General features: G+C 36.3%; 1 protein-coding gene across 1 annotated transcript; it reads right to left on the reverse strand.

Annotated features, from left to right (window-relative positions):
• Positions 1–1,840: 1,840 nt before the first annotated feature.
• On the reverse strand, positions 1,841–23,087 carry LOC106004953. The gene is made up of 3 exons (XM_013051830.1): positions 23,082–23,087; positions 9,979–10,401; positions 1,841–2,068 (listed from the first exon to the last, which is right to left on the reverse strand). The coding sequence occupies exons 1-3, from the start codon at positions 23,085–23,087 to the stop codon at positions 1,841–1,843; spliced, it is 657 nt and encodes a 218-aa protein (XP_012907284.1).
• Positions 23,088–23,920: the final 833 nt, after the last annotated feature.

The raw sequence follows: 23,920 nt of genomic DNA on the forward strand, positions 1-23,920 counted from the left end.
ACATAATATAGTGAGTACTAAGCAGGTTCTAAAATAAGGGTAGATTTCCGTGTCTAAAAGTTGGTTGATGTCCAGGATGAGAGGACTAGGATAGCTGTAACTATTATGATAACCATATCCATTTTGGATTGTCAGGGCCTGACTTTTCTCCATGCTAAATATCCTGAATTTGAACTCTGACAAGTCTCCAGACTTCTAAGTTCAGATGAAGGACTCTGAGGAATAAAAAAGGGCAATTATATTAAAGAGGGTGTTGCTGTATCAGTCCCGAGGCTCAGTTCACAGCGAAAAAGACCGGAAAGGAGAGCCTAGGGAGTTGAGGAAGTTAGCTACCAAAAGGCCTAGTCCAAAACAGAAGGAAAACACACACACACACACACACACACACACACACAAACACAAAACTTCCTAAGTAATTGAGAAATCCATCAAAAGACTATATCCCCTGAAAAGAGGGTGACCATTTTGAAAGGGCTCATAATGTATCATAGAGATCGAATTTTGCTGTCAAATCAGCATCAAAAATGCAAGGATAACTATAGTTCATGGAGTTTGCATTCAAGACAAGAGATAATTTGAGTTTCTTGAATTTGAGATAATTAGTTGAAGGAATATAGGTCAAGATAAAAGTAAGGGTCTAGAGGCGCCTGGGTGGCTCAGTTGGTTTAAGCATCTGTTTTTGGCTCAGGTCATGGTCCCAGGGTCCTGGGATCCTCCCTCTCCCACTCCCCTTGCTTGTGTTCCCTCTCTCGCTGTGTCTCTGTCAAATAAACAAAAATCTTAAAAAAACAAAAACAAACAAACAGACAAAAAACTAAAGGTCTAAACAACAGCAGCTTTGACTACAGTAAAAACAAGACAGTGACTCTACTCTCTACCCTGAAAATGTAGTGAAACTCGGTGAGTGAAAATGAGATATAAATTTAATCCAAACCTAACTGTAAGGCTGTCTACATACTCAAATTCTGAACTACTGATTAGGCTTCTTAAATTCTCCTTGCCAAGAAAATAATTAACTGCAGAGAACCCGAGATTATAGGCAGAGAGAAATGACTGAAACCTTCAAGGTTTTAGAAGTATAAGGGTGTGAAGCTAAGGACTACATTCTACAAGCGAATATAAAATAATAATCTGTTAGGTTTGGAAAAACTCAAACAAAAGAGACCATGATCCTCCACTCCACAGTGCTAAGGCCTCAACAAAGATCAAAACAATTATTTAACTTTTTATTTTGAAGTAACTTTAGACTTATTGAAACGTTATAATACTACAGAGAATTCTCATATACCAATTGTCCAGCTTTCTCTAATGTTAATATCTTTTTTTTAAAAAAGATTTTATTTATTTACTTGACAGAGAAAGAGAGAGATCACAAGTAATCAGAGAGAGGGGGAGAAGCAGGCTGAGATCCATCAGAGATGGGCAGAGAGTCTGATGTGGGGCTCGATCCCAGGACCCTGAGATCATGACCTGAGCCGAAGGCAGAGGTTTAACCCACTGAGCCACCCAGACCCCCTTTAAACACAGTACGATTTTGAAATCGGGAAGTAATCAGACCTTATTAGAATTTTACCTACTTTCCCTCTAATGCCCTCTTTGATGGTCCAATTTTCAATGGGCAACCTTATCCTCCCTTCAGTTGTGATGTCTATTAGGTCATCTCCAGTCTATGGCAGTTTCTCAGTACTTTTCCAACAAGGCCTTATACTTTTGAAGTCATGACCAGCTGTTTTATAGAATCCCCTCTCATGGATCTATCTGATGTTTTTTTCATGATTAAATTAAAATCATAATGTTGACAAGGACACCACAGGGGTGATGCTTTGCCCTGCACAGTTTATCACATCAGGAGGTACATGATATCAGGATGTCTTGTTACTGGTGATACTGACTCTAATCTCTTGTTAAGTCGGTTTCTTCCAGGTTTCTCCACAGTAAATGGAAGTTTATCTCTCAGGGTATTGTCAAAGGAATTCCTATGCTGACTTATTTCAGGATAGCCCTTGGGTTGCTGGTGGACTTTCAGGACAGGAACATCATCTTCATGGCTCTTGATGGAGTTCAAAGGCTCTGAAGAAAGTCCAAAATTCTTTTAATCATCCTTTTTAATGAGTTTTATCAATTTCTTTTCTTTATTTCCCCTTTAACTTATCCTTATAGTGAGAGGATTCTCCACAAGAATATGATCACGTATGAAAATCAGCACAGGGAGAACAGGGAAGGGCAAAGAGAATCATACATGGGGCTCATTGAATTAATTCAGTCAGTAAATAGAAATGTTGGGTAAATATCTGGAGAATATAGGATGAGCAAAAAAATAGTGAGTTCACAACACAGGCAGCAGAGCTAACATCAATATTCCTATAACACAAGGGTGAAAACTCTCACTAGTCATCCAAGTAAAATGTCAAAGAATGCCACCCATAAACCGACAAAAGTTTTCCCAGATGAAGGTGAGTCAATATTGTTTACCAACTTACTGTGGTTACTGGAACTATTTTTTTTAACAATGTCATATTGTGACCACCTAAATCACTGTGAGACAAGAATGAGAAGACATGGCGATTACTTCTAGACATCTTTAAGGCCAGCTTTAAATTTACCATCAGATCACAGAGCTACCTGCTCCCCCCAGCTAACATAAAGCACTGGACAACAGACTGTAAGATAATAAACGTAAAAATGGGTAAAAAGAACAAAGTACTAATATTATTTCAAATGAAAGCAAATTACACCACTGAGAAAAAATTGCATAAAATGAAACATTCCTATCCTCGTGGTAACTTTGAAGTTTCTTCTTTGTGTGTGTGTGTGTGGATGTAAATACAATAAACACTTTTATAACATGTAAGCTTCATCTCTCTTGGATTTGGATTTGGATTCCCTAAATGGCAGTGACTGTCTCTATTAACTGGAAAGGACACTGTGTCTCTGTTTAGCGTTTCAACAAAGCTTTCAAAACTATAATTTAACAGATTATTGTCCTTTGTCTCATCATCTCAAAATGAGGTTATAACTCAAAATGAGGTTGGAAAGTTTCATTAGCATTTGCTGTACTGAATATTCAATGAAAACCCTTCTGTGTGGGGTCTGTGTAAAAGACTAGGGTGTTATCAGAAACCCTAGTGTCTGAAATAAAAACTTCTTTGCCCAAAGCACCTTTTTATTTTTACAAACCATAGAGTGTAAGCCTCTACCTTTCTAGGTAAGAAAACAGAAGTCACTGAGATTAAATAATTTCCCAAAGGCATGTGTTAAGTTACAGAAGTGATGCTAGAGAAGACAAAATAGAAAAAATACCCGTTTGGTGCTACAGTGGTACAATTTCTGAAATTTTATGTGGTGCTACCACTTAAATACCTCTTCTCCATCAGGTAGTATATAACTTTATCTTCAGAAAAATCTTGTGCTGTATTAATTTCCTCATTTTATAGATGTGAAAATTAAGGATTAATGAGGTGAAATAATTCACTCAAGTTTATATGATGGAGAAGTAGCTGAGCCAAGGCTTTCAGCTGATGCTTTGTCACCAAATATTATGTTCCTATATTCTATGCAGAAATGAAAATTATGATTCCATATATTCCCAATAAAAAAAGTAATGATCTTTTTCATTAAAACATTTACTTCAGTTCTACAAAATAAACTACTTGCCCATTTTTCAGGCAAAGAAAAAATACTTTATTTCTTCAAGGACCTTTAAAATGTTTCCCATAGGAAAAAAAAAATATTTAGCTATTTTTAGTTTGGTGGACAGATTTTTTTTCAGTAATACTTTTCAAAACTGTAAAAACCTCTGTCCTGTTAAGTGATTTTACAAAAAAAGTCAAGCTTGACAGAAATTATCTCAGGAACACTGATTAGAGAGGAGGGTGGGAGATAGTCAGAAGGCTGTGACAGGGAACTGCTTGAAAAGAAACTTTCCTGCTCTGAGATTCGATTCGGTTCGATTTGATTAATCCCATAGTCCCCACATGCCTGGGTTTCTGGAGCAAATGAAACTTTAAGCATCTCATGGGGTGATTTTGTAGTGGGAGCCAAACTGCAATCATGATTCACCTGTACTTTCAAAGGTCTGATTTTATGCAAAACTAAAAGTAGGAAATGACAAACTAGTCATTAAATGAAAAGCCAGAGGCTTTGATTATTGGAGGGAATGAAAATAACATACTCTAGAAACTATACCATATTTAATGATTTATATCCTGTTTCGTCACTGATGCCCATGTAGTTCCATAGTCCCTTAGCCTTGTGTCTTCGTATTCTCATCCAAGCCTTCAATTATACAATAGATTGGACCAATGCATTATGAAACAGCACAACTAAAATGTAGTAATTATGCTTTTGTTTTGTTTTTATTTAGTCCATGTCATGTATGAATGGTCTTTGTCAACCGGAGGGGCTTAAGTAAAAGATAGAAATATTTTCTTTGGGCATTAGGTAAATTCAACATGATTGCACAAGTGAGTGGGGTTTTTGAGAAAGATTACAACTGTGCATAAAAAACATGTGACCATATGACCTAATGACCACATGAGTCATTTAAGTAACCTACTGTGAAAAATCAGATCATTAACCATTTGGAGTCTAAAGACATGAATAGGAAAAGTCAAAATTAATTAATTGAATCAAGAAATTCCTGATTTCTGTGGGATCCCTTGAGGGCAGCTTATTCACTGGTCTCACTGTCCCAGTTCTATGGACAACTGGGAGCTTGGAAGAAAAAAGGAGGAACTTATACCATCTTTTTCCACTCTAAGTTAATCTAAATGATGTTCTGAACTGACTAGGTAGAGCTTAATTGGTTTTATTTAAAAATTGCACATATACTCCACAGAAACTTTATCAGCCACAGAAGTAACAAGAATGGAAACAAGTGTATCCCACAAAGTTTTAGTGTTTATTTGTTCCTTTATAATATTTTTTCTCTTTCTCCCTCTCTTTCCCTCCTTTGCCAAACTCCTTCTTCTTCTGGTCAATTCACCTTTTAAGTGATGAGGTATTCCTATCAAATACAGATCACCCCAAATTAAAATATATTGATGTTTCTGATAACATCACAAGCATTCATATCATCAACTACAAATAGAATGACATCAAAGATCTAATTTTGAAATATGGGAATATATTCATTGGAGAAGAACAGAAAAAAGTCCAAAATCACATATGAACTAACCATTTTTAACAATGTTTGAGGATCCTATAAAATAATTGTATTAGTTTTCTAATTATTCTGTAACAAATTTTCACAAACTTACTTATTTAAAACTATACAAATTATCTTATAATTCTGGTGATCAAAGTCTGAAATAAGTTTCACTGTACTAAGGTCAAGGTGTCTGTAGGTCTACGTTCCTTATGGATGCCCTAGAGGGGAGCTGATTTCCTTGCCTTTTCCAATTTCTAGAGGTTGCCCACACTCCTTGAGTCATGGCCTTGCATCCTTCCTACCTCTCTCTAGCATCATAACTCCTTCTCTGACTCTCTTTCACTCTGACATTCCTGCCTCCCTCTTATAAAGACCCTGTTTTCACCTGGGATAATTCAGAAAAATCTTTGCAGCTCAAGTTCAAAGTCCCTTTTGCCACATCAGGTAAAACATTCACAGATTCTGGGGATTAAGAGAAGTGGACATCTTTGGGAGGCCAGTATTCTACCTTGAACAGTAACTACTATCAGTCTAGTGGATTGACTCAAAGAGAAGAGAAAGACAGAAGTTTTGTTGGCAACTAGTTGTCAACATCAATCTTTTTTGCGTTAGACTCTCCTCCTGATATTTGCATTAATTCATGATATATTAAAACGTTTTGATTCTTGAATGGATTTAAATAAACTTGCCAATGGCCGACTGTCTGCAAAGTGGCCATAATTATTTCTTTTCTTATATCCATTTACCTTGTAGTGTGAGTTTGCAATTCCTCCAATCATGTCTACTTTAGCACATTGTTAATCCCGTGACTATTTTGACAAATAGAATATAGAGAAGCGATGTGTAAGTTCTGAATACAGGCTTCCAGAGGCCTTATGCTGTTCTACTTTCTTTCTTGAAACTCCTATGGCATGTACATAAATCTGGGCAACCCACTGAAGCAAGATGGACCACAGGAGGCAGAGCTGAGTTGTCCCAGCTCTATAGCCATCCTAAAGAGTCAGACCCCAGATGACTTGGCAACTGACCATAGATGCAGGAGAGACTTGTAAACAATATTAAAGGCTTACTGTTTCAAGCTGCTAATGTTGGGGTAATTTGTTACATGGTAAGTGCTAACTGATACACTGTCTTATATAATAACAATTTCTTAGTGTTGCAAGGTATGTCATTCATTCCAAGATTAATGATCTTAAAATTCTACTGTTCTTCAAAACTCTTTTAAAATCCTGTTCTATAACATTTATTTGGAATAATACCTATGTGAATTCATTTCTGTGTGAATTACAGTCTGCCTTATGAGCATAAAAACCTTCAGTTTAAAAATTCATTTCAAGTTAGTTTTAAAGGGTGTTTTAGAAATGGTAACAGAAGGTTATGTCTCTTTGGAATTTATAAAATGTCATCAGACAAAATTATTTTAAGAATTTCTCATTCATTTTCTACTGCAATCATATTATGATAAATTATTTTTTTAAACAGCTCTGGAATACTCTGAATATATGAGGGATTGATACCATTTTTAAATGAGCTTGACCACTTCAAGAAAAAAATATTGACTCTTATGGTTTTCTTTTTCTCAATTAACAAATATTTTTCTGGGCGCCTGGGTGGCTCAGTGGGTTAAGCCACTGCCTTCGGCTCAGGTCATGATCTCAGAGTCCTGGGATCGAATCCCACATCGGGCTCCCTGCTTAGAGAGCCTGCTTCCCTCTCTCTCTCTTTGCCTGCCTCTCCATCTACTTGTGATTTCTCTCTGTCAAATAAATAAATAAAATCTTTAAAACAAACAAACAAAAAACAAATATTTTTCTAGACAGAACAATCCTTAAATGAACAGTTATAAATAAATATAAGCATATCTCGGAGATATAGCTGGCTTGGTTCCAGACCACTGCAACAAAATGAGAATTGCAATAAAGCAAGTCAAATAATTTTTTTGATTCTCCAGTGCATATAAAAGTTACATTAATACCATACTATAGTTTTCAAAGCATGCAATAGCACTATGCCTAAAATAATACCTTAATTAAAAATTAATATCTTAATTAAAAATACTTTCTTCCTAAAAAACACTAACCATCATCTCAGCAAGCCCATAATCCCTGACCACAGATAACCCTGACTAAATAATAATGAAAAAGTTTACAATATTTCAAAAATTACCAAAATGTGATATAGAGACATGAGCAAATGCTGTTGGAAAAATGGTACTTATAGACTTGTTTAATCCCAGGTTGCCATCAACTTTCAATTTGTAAAAAAAAAAAAAAGAAAAAAATGCAGTATTTGCAAAGGGCTATTAAGTGAAGAACTATGAAACTAGGATATACTGAAAAGATGGACTTTTATTTTTGTTGAAGACACTTTAAACAAATATATGTGTATATCTGCAAATACACATCCATATATAAAAATATTCCACATTTTAAACAATTCCACATTTCTACACTGAACTCCAATAATTTCATACAATTTTTCTTAAAAAGTACCTATTGCTGAAGAGTTTCCTTCTACAGCAGCATTGAAATGTACTATTTGTTATTGAGATGATTTACTAAATTGCAAGAACTTTTCTGTCCTTGCTTTTAATATCATAAACACTGAATAACTTTCTCCACATCACCAAAATCTCAACAAAGAGCCTTATAAGTATCATAGCTAAAAAGTAACTAAAATATTTTTGCATATTCATGCAAATAAATATTACCTTATTACTTTATAATAATAACAAAATTGAACTAAAAAGGAAGAAAAAGATCTATAGAAACAAATGGTTGATTTGTACATAATTACTATGTTTTGGTGTGAAATATACAATTTCAAATTGAGTTGAACTAGGATTCTTTTCACATGTCTAATGACGTACAAAATAATCCATTAGAAGAAAGCCAGGTAATTCCTCACTGCCCTCTCTCTCTCTTTCTATTTTTTTTGGGGGGGGGGCCTTGTTAAGAAGTCATATGAAATTTATATATAATTCTTTTTGAAATTCATATAGGATTTTGTGGACATTCATAATACTCATTTATGTAAACAGATTCTAAAAATCATGTGTATCTGTTGTCGATGAGAAATTTCTAAATGTACAATCCATGTTTCATACATTTAAAGAAATAACATTTTATCACATAGTATCATAGAATACCTAGAATAAAGTATATTAAACATGCTAACCAAATTTCATTTTTACTTAAGTGTTCCTTTTCATATATCAGTTAATTTCCACGATTATTTTTGTGGATACTAGATCCAAAATCACATACCATATCAATAGAAATAACCTCACATGTCAAACAGAAACCCTTATTAATACTTCATTTTTTACTCTTACATTTACCCCTGCTCCAGATGAGATAAGTTATATTACATAATTTATAAAGATTATTTTTCTATTTTTGGCCATTTCTTTTATCAATTATCTTAAGTTAATGTCCAAAATTGTTACACTAAAATCAATAGGTGTTCAATAGAAACCCTTTCTATGGCTTTACTTTCTTTAATTTGTTAATGCAAAAAATAAGTGACATTGTAAATATCTATGTCAGGTAAACCCCAATCCCTAGGCATCCAACTAAAAGATATTATAAAACTACAAGCGAAAAGGATTTTGCTTGTATAATAAAAAGGAAGTCAAGAAAGTTCTCAAATTAGGGATTGGCAAGTAGTTGCATTTTTGAGAAATGCTCTAGTTTTAATACAACCTCATTCATAAATATAACTTCATATTCTATATTTATAATAAATCAAATAGGGTTATTTGAGGTACAAGAATAGTCTCATTGTAAATACTAAATATATCCCAATAGGAAAACTGGGAACAAGTATTAGCAAAATAATTTATTTTGGAAAATTTTCTATTTCTGTGAATCCTGTGAGTGCTAATTATCCATTAAGAAGGGTAGGACTGTACCTTTCTGATTAGTGTCACTAGATAAAAAATATTAACAAAGATGGAGTTTGCTTCCAATCGGAAAACCTGAGATCATTTAGTAATTCTTTATTAAATTAACTATAATCTCTTACATAAGGGCCCTGATGGGTGCAATAAATTAAAGCACTTCCAGTTTAAACAGTAGCTACTTTTAATTGAAAACAGAAGCACAAATGTGGTCTTCATTAATAATGTTGCTAATCTTCCTGCATTTGATTAAATGTCTTCTTTAGTTAATAGATTTGTTTCCTATGTGACATGATGGCACACCACCATCACTGAACCATGATCATCACCTCCCACAAAACATTCCAGACTCCATGCCTAGTAGTTTAAATATAGTATCAATAATCCTCACAATATCCCTGAAAAGCAGCAGATTAAGACATGTGTATTCTCAAGGTTAAGTGTCATGCAACTACAGAAGTAAATGGCAGGTTTTAGGATTAAAATCTGGTTCACTGTGGTTCCAAAGCCCTCACTTGTTCCATTTCAACACCATTATTGATAATCCTCTCTGAGCTCCAGCTAAACACAGCACCATTTGTTAGATGTCTGAAATACAAAGAGTGGTTAGAAATTGCCCCTGCCTTTAAGGAACTTATAACCTAGTTATGGAAACAAGGCATGTACGAAAAGAAATAGCCCATCAAAGCTGTTTTCGTGGGACTGAAAGGAGGTCGAGCCCCTACTGGAACAGACCATAGAGGAAGTCAATGATAGAGGAAGCCATATTTCACACAGCAGTACACGGTTGCTTCAACACATGTCTAGAGGACAGGTGAGGAGAAACACACACGCACACACACACACTCCAGTACATGCTTAGAAGTAAGTGGCAGGATAGGCAAGCTGCCTAGCTTGCCAACTATAAATTTCAACTCTCAATTCTTACCTTTTGGCAGTACTCAGCTGGTCTGTTCACACTCCTGGGAGCCTCAAACACACTTCTCAGCTCATCAAGGGCAATGGAGAAGCGCTCGATCCTGCGCCGACCAGTCAAGGAATCCTCCTTCAGCACTTCAGGCCAGCCAGATTCCCTGGAGTTGTCACTCTTGTCATCGGGGTCCTTCCCATCAGGCTCCGCATTCAAGGCCTCTTCTACACCGTGGGGCAGACTAGGGGGATCTGCAGGTCCATGTGCTGACACTACTTCTCCTTTGGGTTCAAGCAATTTTTTTTCTGGAGGCTGGAAGAGCCTGCAACGACTGCCCCCAGGGCAACATTCACTTTTCTGGTAATCACTGGATTCCCATTTCTGCCTCAGGAGGATCAGGGAGCCCTTCTGTATGGGGAACATGGATGGCTCCAGGTTGTCCTGCAATATCAAAAGTATCTTTCATCAAAGATACACTCAGACATGGGAGTCATTTTCAAAATGAGTGCCAACTCTTGGGGTTTGTAGGAGAGTGGAGAAATCCAGCTTTGCTATATAATTTCTGGCTCTTGACTTGACCAAAGTATGTCGGTTAACTTAGGTTACAGAGAGGACTGATTTGTACAGCCATGGACATTTGAAAATAAAGAGACAAAAACTAGGAAGACATGATTTCATTCTCTTTTCTATGTAAAATCACCCCACACTTATTTACATAATGTTCATTCATTGTTTAGTATATTCTGAGAAAAGAGCAATTTAACAAGTCTAATATGAAATAAAAAGGTTCATTTCCTGCCTATAACAGTTCAGGACTTCTTTTGAAATTACTGGTTTCCGCAAATGTCTTAACTTGAGAAGTAATAGACTAATAGCTAACAGTTATTAAGTTTTTGTTATAATGCCTTTGATAATAATTACATATATATATATATATGTAATTTTAATCTCAACATCACCACAATGAATAGGTTGCTACTATGATGATTATTTTCCAGGTAAGGAAACTGAGAAGTAATTTGTCCAGTGTTCTGAGTGACAGAGTCTGGATTTGAAATGCATCTGTGTGACTCCAGAACCCACCCTTTTAACCACCGGAACCTAATTTTCGCATTCAATTCACATCTCATTGTGAACCTGATTAGAATTTCACCTTGTTTTAGAGTTCCATGGTGAATTAGGGGAAAAAAAAATCAAATGGCAAAATACACCCTTACCAGAAACAAACCTACACATACAAATACAAATCCCAGAGAAAGAATTACACGGTAGCATAAATTTTTGCCATAGTAACAGCTACTTTCCATTCTAATCCAGAGATTCTACACTACAAATTTGAGGCTTTAAAAAATAAAATTTTTAATAAACAAATAAATTTTGCTCTTGAGGGATGATGAATTTTCCTGGAAAAGTATTAACAGAATCCCACTTAGATGAAGGCCTGGAAACCTCTCAAAAAGTCACCTAATACAATGGCTCCAGACTTCTTTGACTGTAAACCACATTATAAAACATATTCTGTGCATTAGGACTCAGCACATATACAATATAAATTAAAAAAAATCAGAAACAAATTTATGCTTTCATTAAATACTGTCTTTTTTACTATGTGAACTATCTGGTGATGTATTCCTCTCTGAAATCGTTTACTTTAAAAAAACAAAACAAAACTTGCTACCCACTAAATTGATCTAATGGTCTCCTAATGGTTCATGGACTGCTGGCTAGCTCTACTTACAGCAGGAGTTCAAACTCAAGTTGGGTTTCATGAATAGTGAGACTTTGCAAAAGTGAGTGCTGTGAAGTGTGTAAACCTGGTGATAAAAATATATGTTTATAAAAAATAAAAAATTAAAAAAGAAAGAAAGAAAAATACATTAGATAATGTATATAAAACTTCCAGGGTATATTAGACACTCTCCCCCAATAGCTCTTAATTCCATTCTGTGCCCTATCTTTTGCTAAAACATCATTTGAATCTCTCAGATATTTATGCTACACATGAGCCTCCCACAAAGGAGTGCTTGGAAAAAGGATGAAGATATTTTAAGCCACAAACCCACAGACTGAACAGACTGGAAAATTTGGCTTTAGTAATATTGCTAGTTAATAAGTTTGGATTAGTCATTTGTTATAAAAAAAATTTCAAAAAACAGTAGCATTCAACAAGACCTGAATATCTGTTTGGAAAACTGATCAGCATATGCTGAGAATCTAATCAACATATGCTGGAAATGTCTGTGACTCATGTGTAAATGGACTTCGGAAAAGAGTTTATTAGCAAGGGAATGACTGAGACATTGTCACAGCTGGTGATGGTGACCTTGTGAGGTTATTTAATGAAAGAATTGTTCCTGAGCCAACCTTGCAGAATTAGGAACAGAAATCCAGGAAGAAAAAAAAAAATTGCCAAGTAGGGAGGAAAACCAATTTTTTCCTCCTATAGGAGAAAAATCTTATATTTAAAACTGATTGGGAACTTCTGATTCTGGATAAAGATGGAATAGACATAATTTTCTCTTCCTTCCTACTAAATATGGCTAAAACCCCTGGAAATTATATATAAAACACAACATAAGAGGACTTTGAAAGATAGAGAGAAGGCAGACTGCCTAGATACTTTGAGGTTTTGTTTTGTTTGTTTGTTTGTTTAATTTGACAGACAGGTCAAAAGGAGGCAGAGAGGCAGGCAGAGAGAGAGAGAGAAAGGAAGGGAAATAGGCCCCCTGCTGAGCAGAGAGCCCAATGTGGGGCTCCATCCCAGGACCCCAGCACAATGACCTGAGCCAAAGGCAGAGGCCTTAACCCACTGAGCCACCAAGGTGCCCAGTACTTTGAGATTTACGGAGCAATATTGTGGTGAATTCCATGAGTTTTCTTTCAGCCTTATATAGCCAGAACTAGTTGCTAAAAGAGACAGTAACTCAATAACTCCTTATGGAAACAGAGGAACTTCCCCAAGAAAAACCTCACTAGCCAAAGAAACAGGAAATGAGGCAACTTAGCACGACAAAAAATTTTAGACCATGATTGCCATACCCCAGGTAACTATAGAGCTATTTTTGCTCATGACACATGCGTATGTGTGAGGTTTTCTTTCCCTGCATCAACCAATTGTCCAGCTCTCTGGATTCTAAGTAGGTGTCCTGTGACTAGCCACCTGGCATTAGCCCAGATTTTAAATATGAAGATCTCAGGCTCCTGACATGGACCCCACCTCAGGGACCAGTCACAAGGCCCCAGGTTGCCACTAATACTTCTGACCAATTGGCTAACAGTTGAGGGTTCCTATGATCCCTCTATCAGGTTGGATTTGTTAAAATGATTCACAGAATTAGGATGGCACTTTACTTACCCATTCATTATAAGGGATGTAACTTAGGAATAGTGAAGTGGAAGATATACGTTGTGTAAGATATGAGGTGGGTAGTACAGGACTTCCATGCCCTCTCCTAGAGCACCGCTCTCTCAGAACCCTGATGTGTTCACCAACCCAGAACTTCTGGGTTAGATTTTATGGAGGGATTTTATGGAGGTTATTAGGGGATTTTATGGAGGTTTCATTATAGGCATGATTGATTAAATCATTGGCCATTGGCAATTAACGCAATCTCCAGCTCCTTTCCCCTCCTTAGAGGTCAGGGCTGTGGTTAAAAGTTCTAACTCTCTAACCATTTTTTTGTCTTTCTGGTAAACAATCCCTATCATAAAGCAATATAGGATCCCATCTACCAGTCATCTCATTACCATACGAAAGACACTCTTCTCACTCCAGAGATTCCAAGAGTTTTAGGAGTTATGTGCCAGGCACTAGAGACAAAGATCATTATATATTTATCACAAACACCCTGAAAAAGACCAACTTTGCTCCTTGTTGTCTCCTCCAACCTCCTACCACTATAATGGTGTCAGAGAAGACTGAGTGAGGAGGCAGGATTTTCATCCCTGCTCCACGATAGTAAGAACTCTCTCCAGTGTGTCAGTGAAGGCCTTGTGAGGATCATGTAGTTTGGCACTACAAAGAGGTCATGAGATATTTCTCCTTCTTCCCTTCTTTGCTTATATCAGAGAGCACAGAGTTGGCAGCTACAGCTTTCACCATCATGTTGGTAAGGTTTCTCTTCCAACAATGGTGTTGGTGGAACACTCAAAGAGAGCAATAATGCTGGGGTTGAGGGTGGGGAGTGGAAACCAGGTTGATATCAGTGAAATCTCAGTGCCACCTAACAGTAATGGATCACTCTTCTCCTAGGAGTCAAAGGAGATTAACTGGGGAAACTGGACTTCTACTCCCACTTGAAAATAATAAACCTTCTCCCTTCATAAGTAAGATTCAAAGTTTATAACATAACTTGCCAAATGTCCAGGATATAACTGAACATCACTGGTCATATTAAGGACCAGGAAAACCCAATTCGAAGGCGAAAAACATTCAAAAACATCAACACTGACATGACTCGGATATCTGGAAACCCCTGAATTTTAAATTGGTCATCATAAAATCATTGCCATGAGTAATTACAAACATTCTTGAAATTTTTTTTAACTATGGAAAAATCTTAGGAGATATAAAGATTAATCAAATGGAAATTTTACAGTTGAGATATATGCATAACCAGTAACAAAATTCACTGGATGGTGAATGGAAAGGACAAAAGAAAAATATCAATGAATTTGAATATAGAATGTTAGAAATTACCCAGTGTAAACAACATAAAGAAAATACATTGAAAAAAAGAAAAAAATAATAGGACTTTAAGAGCCAGAGATCATAACATAGATCTAACATTCATGTCACTGAAGTCCCAGAAGAAGAAGAGAAAGATGGTGGTACTAACAAACTAGTCAAAGAAATCCTGTCTGGAAATTACCCAAATTTGGCAAAAGACATGAACCTATGGATTAAAAAAGCTGAGCTAACCACCAAGACACATCAAAATACAATTTCAGGAAACAAAATTAAAAAAAAAAATTTGAAGGCAGTATGAAGGAAATGACACCTTACCTGGGTTGGGTGGGGGGTACAATTTAAATAGCAGTGGACGTCTCATCAGAAATTGTGGAGGCCAAGAGAAAGAGTCACAGTATTTTTCAGGTGCTAAAAGAAAATAACTACCAACCCTAAATTCCATTTTTATGAAAATTATCCTTCTAGGAATGAAAGAAAAATGACATTCAGCTGAAGAAAAACTAAAAGAATTCATTACCACCAAATTTGCCCTAAAAGAATGGTTAAAGGAGTTCTTAAAATACAAAGAAAATTATAAAAGAATTTTGGGACATGAGGAAGAAAGAAAAATAAAAAGATTTTAAAAATCATGTTTAAATACACTAGACTTTCTCTTCTTAAATTTCCTAGTCTATGGTTGATGGCTGAAGCAAAAGCACAACATTGTTCAATATGGTTCAGTATATGTAGAGGAGTTATTTAAACAATATCATTATAAATTAGGAACAGTAAAGGAATAAGAGGTAAAGTTTCTACATTTCACTCCAACTGGCAAAACACTGACACCAACAGACTGTGATAAGTTATACATAAACAACGTGGTATCTCAGAAATCACTAAAAAATTCCAGCATGTGTGTGATATGTTAAAAAGAAAAAAAAAAAAACATAAATCAAAATGGATTCTAAGAAATAGTCAAGTAACTCACAGAAGTCAGAGAAAAGGAAACAAACAAATAAAAAACCCAGGGAAAACTAAGGTAAAACAAACTGAAATGTCACGGTTATCAATTAAAAATAATAATAATATCAAATTTTTAAAAATTTTATTTATTTATTTTTTTAAAGATTTTATTTATTTGACAGAGAGAGACAGTGAGAGAGGGAACACAAGCAGGGGGAGTGTGAGAGGGAGAAGCAGGCTCCCTACTGAGCCGGGAGCCCGATGTGGGGCTCGATCCCAAGACTCTGGGATCATGACCTGAGCCAAAGGCAGACACTTAACAACTGAGCCACCCAGGCGCCCCAATAATATCAATTATTACAGAAAATTTAAATGATCTAAAAACATCAGTGAAAAGCTAGCAATTTCAAAGAACATAAGAACCATTTTCCAACTGTATATGAAATAATACTATGCTGAGAAAAAAAGCCAAGCTCAGAAGATCATATACTATTGAATAGGGGCATAGAGATGTACCTACCTATGGGTCAATATTGGTCAGTTGGGGAATGTATAGGGGAGTTACAAATGGGAGAGGCAGCTTGGGATGCCTGAGTGGCTCAGTTGGTTAAGCCGGTGCCTTCTGCTTAGGTCATGATCCCAGGTTCCTGGGATCAAGTCCTGCATTGGGCTCCTTGCTCAGCAGGGAGCTTGCTTCTCTCTTTGCCTCTGCCTGCCTCTCTGCCTATTTGTGTTCTCTCTCTCTCAATCTCTGACAAGTAAAAAAAAAAAAAAAAAAAGGTGGTGGGGGAGGCAGCTGAATCCAATGTGGTCAACACAGATAAACTTTGAGTAGAAAGGATCATCTGTTAGTTGACTTACCAATCTACAAGAACAATTTCTATCAAATAACCTAGTCTCCAGAAGGAAATGCAGATACAATTAAATGCTATTAGAACCTGCAGCTCATTGACAGATATTTGAAGCGGGCAGAGTGTAATATTCTTCCAGGAAGCTCCCAGCTACCTTCATGTTAATGCCTTGCTGGATGGAAAACAACCTTAACTTGACAATGCCAAGGCCTCCTGTATCCAGTATTGTGTGAGTCTTCTTTAACGTATGAAAATCCTTTTGAAAAACTCCCTTTTCTTTACCAGCCCCAACTACATAGTATATATAACCAGCCACCCCTCACAATCGTGGGGGCAGCAGCTCTTTTTGCCCACAGGTCCTGTCCCTGTGCTATAAATAAAACCACTTCTGTACCACCTCCCACCTGCAAAAATCACATACTACTTGATTTCCTTTATATAACATTCTTGAAATATTTACATAACAATCTTGAATGACGGTTTATAGATATGCTGAACAAGGGTTGTGAATGTGGAAGGCGAGGTAGTTATGACTATGAAGAGGTAGCACAAGGGAGACCTTTGGGGAAGTGGGCTTGGCAATGTTCTGCTCTCCACTGCTATGACTATAAAGAATTAAGAATTAACAACTACAGTAAAAATGTAACAACTACAGAGGATAAAATGCCCTATATATATATATAAACTATATATACATATCATGTCAAATGTTAATTTCCTAGTGTTGATGCTATACTATATAGTCATATAAGATGTCACATTTGAAGGAAACTAAGTAGTGATTGCTAGGTCGCTCTGCACAGCCTTGGCAACTTTCTGTAAATCTAGATTACTTAAAAATAAGATGTTATAAAACATGCAAGTCATTTGATAATCACTCCAAGTTTTATTCTACTTAGAGGGCCTAGTGAGACACATAAACAGCAGTACCAGCACACAGGGCTGTGAGTCACGCTGCTGCAGAGGCCACCATTATGAATGATTAAATGACATCTGTGTCAGTTGTCAAATGATTGCCTCTCAGCTCCCCCAGTGTAGTCTTCGACACATGCTCCTCAATAAAATGCTGAATTCCTTTAACTATTTCTCCTTTAAAGTGTGTACAATATTCACCTTTCTCAGTAGAGGGCGCTGGAGGGTCAGTGCAGGAGGAATAGGCTTTCTGCAACTTCCTGCGAGGAAATATATCAGGGGTTGTATGATGTGAGAACATCCAGTGGAGCCCGCCCAGTCACAGGGATAGAATGCCACCCTATAATCTTACAGCCTTGGTCTGGGGTTAATCTTTCCTAGCTTTCTCAACATGGAATAAATCCTATACTGTCATTGACCTGGAGGGTGTCACAGAAAGCAGAGGTTGCTTCTTGCTTTCCTGTGGCCCAGGAAATAAACACAGATCTGCTACTCCCTCTGTCATCCTCTGCATAGCCCCCATGCTCTGAATGCCTCTTGCTGAGATAGTTGCTATGACTTCCAGTGCATGGAAGTTGCAGATCCCCTGTTCAGTGTGCACCCTGGAGGGTGGCCTCCTGCTTTCTAGAAACTCTAGAGGACCTCCAGCCTGTCTAAATCAGCAAGGTGCTCTGCCCTTTGGGGGCTGCACCACACCTTCTCCAGCAAAGTCTGAACCCTTTGTAAATTTGTCCTTCCTTGGTTACTCTTCCTTAACCCTAGGATACCATAAAATGTTTTCTTATATATTATGGTTACACTTTTTTGTAATGGTTATACTTTCATATTAAATTTCCCCTGTCTAACCTGTTGTGTGGTTATATTTCTTGACTGGACGCACCCTGCTATAACATGCTTGCTTAATAAGAGAGAGATACTATCTAATTCCAACAGTAGATCATAAGGATACATATCTTTAATATTGTCATGACAATGCATGCTACTGTTCCCCTTATTACCAAGTGTGCTGATGTGTAATGTGCAGTTGGCAAAAACTCTTTTTCTCAAAGTCCTTTGGGAATGACAACCAATGTGACATTAGTTTTTCCCAAAAGTGTCCCGTTGAAGCATTTTCCTAAGTGTCCTGTTGAACTTGTCTTCCATATGGTCTTCAAAAAACATTACAGCAAGAATTATTTAGACAAGTGAAACTTAAAAATGTAATATCCATCCCCTTCTGAAGAGAACTACACTGTGAACTTCCACATTTAAAGTTGGGAAAAATCAGAGAAAAAGAAGCCCAAATAATTCAGTGTTGTTCTAAATTTACTTAATGAGAGACTCTTTTATCATAAATTGTCTTTAACATCCTCAGATGTTTTTTCCCACTGGAGTCATTTTGATAAACGTTAACATAAAGCAAAGCCAAAGCCTCAGATTCCTTCCTAGTATGTGTGTGTATATATATGTATATGTATAGTATGTATATATACATATATCTATATCAGTAAAAATGATTATTCGTCTCACCTAGTCATGAATTTGACAAGTTTTTAATTAAAAAACAACAACAACAAAAACAAAACTGAGTTGAAATAGAGATGCCAAGGGGCCGCACAGGTGATCTCGCTGTGATCATGCTGCAAAGGTCACCAGTTGGTTACAGCATCTTTCACACGTCATGAGACAGATGTGGATTCATGCAGGATTTACTTCTGTTCACATAACCAGAGGCCTGCTGCCGGGCGTGCAGGGTCGGGCCCACCACCTCAGGTAGCCACCCAGGTGAGGAGTGCTCAAGAATGACGGGAGTACAAGAATTCTGGACTGTCACTTTTCTCTGTCAAGTGAGTGTCTTTTCTAAGTTAGGATATCACTACGTCAAATCATTGGGACTGAGGTTGTAGCACGGTGGGCCGAGGTTGGGTAAGACTGAAAAATGTCCATAGAGACTACTGGACTCATTGATGACTTAGGAAAAAAAGATCATCAGAGCTTTACACAACCAATGTTGGCCTTTCTCCAGAAATTCATGCTGTTTCACACTGTCACAAATAGCACACAAAATGTTTTGGTTTAACCTAAGTAAATGAGCTCTGCATTTTTCCTTGCTTAGGGGATGGTTTTGGTAATGTAAGTGAATCTCAAAGAAGATTCCCCTCCATCGTTCCTCTGTCTCTAGGGTTTAATCCCTCTGTCCTTTTAGTCTCATGCATTCCTTATTTCCTCTCCTCCCACAGGACCTTTGCAAACACTTTTCCTTCTGCCTCAGTTCTCTTCCCTCTCCTGTTCCACAATCTCTTACTGCTAATGACTCAGAGAAGCATTCCTGACTTATCAAAGTTGTGATAGCTTATTATTTAATAAATGTCCAAGGTAATTTTGAGGAAGGTGATATGAAACCTATACTTTGAGAATAGAGAGAATAAATAGAAATAAAATAATAAATAAATAAATAAATAAATAAATAGAATAAAGAGACCAACTGTTTGCATGCACTGACAGGAAAAAAAACCAACCAAGATTTTGTATGTATGTATGTACTGATATTCACATTAGGATTCCAAGACCAGGAGTTAATGTCACTGCCAGGTGATCTGCTAGGTCTTTTGGAAGATTATCAGGTATGTAGAGGGAAATGTTTTCAGATGGAAAGAAAAGCCTTATCTAAAGGCTAACAAATTTGTGTTAAGTTGCTGTATTAAAAACTGGATTCTCACAAAGTTGTTCTTATATGGTGTGATCTCTGTAATTTTAAGAATTACCTCTTGCCTCTATGATTGTAGCAGTGAGCTTCTTTCTAATTATAATAATAATGTAAGTTTTGTGGTCCACATCATAAAACAATAAGAACAGCAATGATTTTGCATGTCAAGTGACCAATGTGCTCAAAGAAAAATTAAGTCTTTGAGTGACTCCTGGTGCAAAGAAAAATTACCAAATGCTTTCCTGTTCTACTGAATTTCCCTTAAGTCAAATTTTAAACAAGCTTTGTAAATAGTCTCATCTGACTGATTTATTAAGGATTCTTATAAGTCATAAGTCTTGTTTCTTGTATTTGAAGACATGCTTTGGTAGACGTTTCTACTAAGAGTGCCTCAAGTTTAAAGCAGAGTTATTTATCAACTTGAAACACATTCCCAAATAGAAGAAGTAGGATTATTACAGATGATAGCAAGTAGAAAGTTTTAAACTTCCTGATTGATGGCAAGAGTGACAAAAGTGCTGACATCTTTGGCCTACATTTCCAAAAAGGGAAATTTATCCTAAAGTAAAAATTTAATAGAAGAACATTCTTTCTATGCAAATATACCACGCAGCATTCTTAAAGTCATTAAAAAGGAAAACCCTAAAATTAAAAGCAAGAGGGATGCTTTATTACATTATAGGATCACCCCCCAATGAATTTATGAAGCCATCTGAACTAGCAAGTCTGAAGCACACACACAAAGGTCAAAATAAATTTACAACATAACCTTAAGCACAGAAATGCACAGAGGGGAATGCATTTCATTATTTCTTTTTTTTTTTTTAAATTTTTTATTTTTGATAAACATATATTTTTATCCCAGGGGTACAGGTCTGTGAATCACCAGGTTTACACACTTCACAGCACTCACCAAATCACATACCCTCCCCAATGTCCATAATCCCACAAAATATATGCATGTGCTTAAGAACTGGAAACATTTGAAAAAATGAAAATAATCGCATTTTTGTATTGGGATTTGAGGCAACTGACTTTTCCACACATTCAAAGAATGAAAAAAATACCATTTGCAGCAGCATTGAACTGTTAACCAACTTTCATGGAAGAAAAATATTGTGCCTTTTACAACCATTATGGATGTTTTTGTGGTATTTTTAAATTTCTCACCCATTACTCTAATATTTATAGCATCAAATTCCAATATTCTCAGTTTTCACTAAGCAGAGAATGACCACTGAAGGTAATTGAAACCTAAGAGTCAGTTTACTACAGTCATCTCTGTTTTAAATTACAGCACTACCAACCCCTCCCCAGAATCAGCATGTGATCCATTTTTTCCCCTCCAGTGGTTTCTGTATGAAAATATATATATATATATATATATTCATATTTTATGTATATATATATTAAAAATACCTGAAACTGACTGCAAGTGATATCGTTTTTCTTGCTTCCTTTGCTTTAAAATCCAATAACTAGTCAAAAGTCATTTCAGAAAAGAATACAAACTCAGCTCCAAAATTTGAGAAGTCTCCTCAATGTATTCCCTGTAGCGACCTGCATGGAAAGCCTTTCGCCAGATGCAGGCAGGTAGAGAGCTCTCCGGGGGCTTACTTAAAGCTGTTTCACACTTATCTGATCATTTACTATTTATTTTGAAGTTCTGAAAGCACAGCACGCTGCAGAGGGTCTAGGATCCACGACAGAGATGTTTTGGACTATTATTTCAGTTATAAATCAATTTATTTTGTGTGTGTGAGAAATCACCAGATGCCTGTCTCCTGCCTGTCTCCATTCACATGATTTCTATCAGTTTCTATGCGTACTCTCTTTCCCAACACCCAGTGTCCTCTTAAACATTGCATCTCAGTGATGAGAGTATTTTCTGAAAGCCTTTTAAACATGACTATAATGTGCAAAAAAAATCAGGTATAATTTAACAATTTTCATACCAACTAAAGCTATGAAACTTTTGTTAATCAAAATGAAGGCTCTATCAACTTAGGAATAAAAGAGATATCAGAGTAAAATAAAAATGTATTGTGGGACAGAAGTGTTTTTAGTGGGCTTCTCATCTTTGGTAACTATAGCTATATGCCTGGAAGCGAAAAAATATTTTGAAATATAATGCTAGCTTCCTTTAAAACAGTACCTAATGACCCCAACAAAATGACAGAACATAAAAAGATTGTGGGGCGTATCAGCATCAGCAAGCTGCAGTTTCAAACTACAAAACAAAAGGTTTCCAGGAACCTGCCAAATTTGTGTTGTCACTGAGCCAGATTCTCTGCCAAGGAAATCCTCAGTCTTACAACCACAGAAAGCAGGTTAAGGTTAAGGAAATCATTAAACTAGCACCTTTCTGAAAGAGTAAGTATCTCAAATGTTAAAATTATAACACTAGTATTATTGTGATTTAATTTTTCTGTTTTGCTTACTTTTTCAATTATAAAGCATTTAGTATTTTTGTTGTCACTGAAAAATATTCTCAGACAACACTCCTTTTTTTTTTTTTTTCCAGAGAAAAATCCTAAAGGTAGTGACTAAAAATGTTTGGGGGAAAAAAAATTGATCTTTTTTGGGAAGAAAATTGTAAATTAGCTTTGGCAGACAGTTGCTGAACATCTATCTACATGATAAGAACATGAAAGAAATGAGTCAAGAATTTCAAAGGGATGGCATTTTCAACATTAAAAAAACAAACAAAACAAAACAAAACAAAAACAAAAAAACCTAACCAAAGCTTTAACTGTAAATGTTGCCAATTCCATTAATTTTTCTGGCTAATGTAACCTCCTCAAAACAGATTTTCCATTAGTTTTTTTTCTGAAAATACATCCAAAATTAGTACATTAATTTCCCACTAAGAAGATGCATGCATAATTCATATACATGGAGAAAAATATAGGAATAATGCATTTGGTTTTTTTTTTATCTCCTCATCCACATTTTTTTAAGCAAACTGACAAAGCACCTCACTAAGACAAATCATTACAAGAATTTATGAAGTCGTATATTTGCAATAAGCTTTTCTTACCGCCATGTCCTTTTCTGTCAAGTTCCTGTCCTGTGACTCGGCTACCACAGTTACATATCATTAAAGGAAAACACAAATTTAACAGTTCTTTAACTCACTGATCTCATCTAACTAATGAACATCAAGCATGATGGACATACGCTGCTAGATAGCTGTTACAAGACACCAAATCTCTCATAGCTAGCTCTGGGAGCTACATTATTTAGTAAGTCATGCAGGAGAGAAGTGCACTTTCGACCATAACCCCTGCTTGTTCTGGGTACTCAGCTTACAAGTTTTACCAGGTAAAGGCTGACTGAAATGACTTTTGTTTACAAATTCTGTAGAACAAAATCCCGTGCTCAAAGGACTGATCTTGCAGCATCCCAGGAAACTGTCTGCAGGATGTAGATAATTAGTATGCAGTAAAAGAAGATCGTCATTAAATGTTTTATGGATCATCCCAAGCAGCCTGGGTACCAGGCAATATCTGTCATTTAGCACAAAGCCGATGAGCTGTCACATAGGTAAGCATCTAACACTCTCATACACAGGATACATCTATGGGAAAACATTCATCCAAAACTTGCTCTTGTGAGGTTGAATTCAATGTCAGAAGCGAAAAAAAAAAAAAAAAAAAGGAAACTTTTATAGTTTATCACAGGAAGTTGCCAGAGACTTAGAAAAGAGAAATCCTGCCTTTTTACAGCCTGTCAAAAGCACTGCTTCTTACTTTATTGCACATCAACATCACTGGAGATGCCATTACCGCCATAGATTCCCCAGGGCCTGACTGGGGAATTCCAATGGAATTGGAATATGGCCTGGGAATCTGACTTCTTACAAGCCCTACAAGTGAT

The sequence above is a fragment of the Mustela putorius genome, unplaced genomic scaffold, assembly GCF_011764305.1.
Source record: "Mustela putorius furo isolate JIRA1106 unplaced genomic scaffold, ASM1176430v1.1 tig00003869_pilon_pilon_pilon, whole genome shotgun sequence".
NCBI classification, from domain to species: domain Eukaryota; kingdom Metazoa; phylum Chordata; class Mammalia; order Carnivora; family Mustelidae; genus Mustela; species Mustela putorius.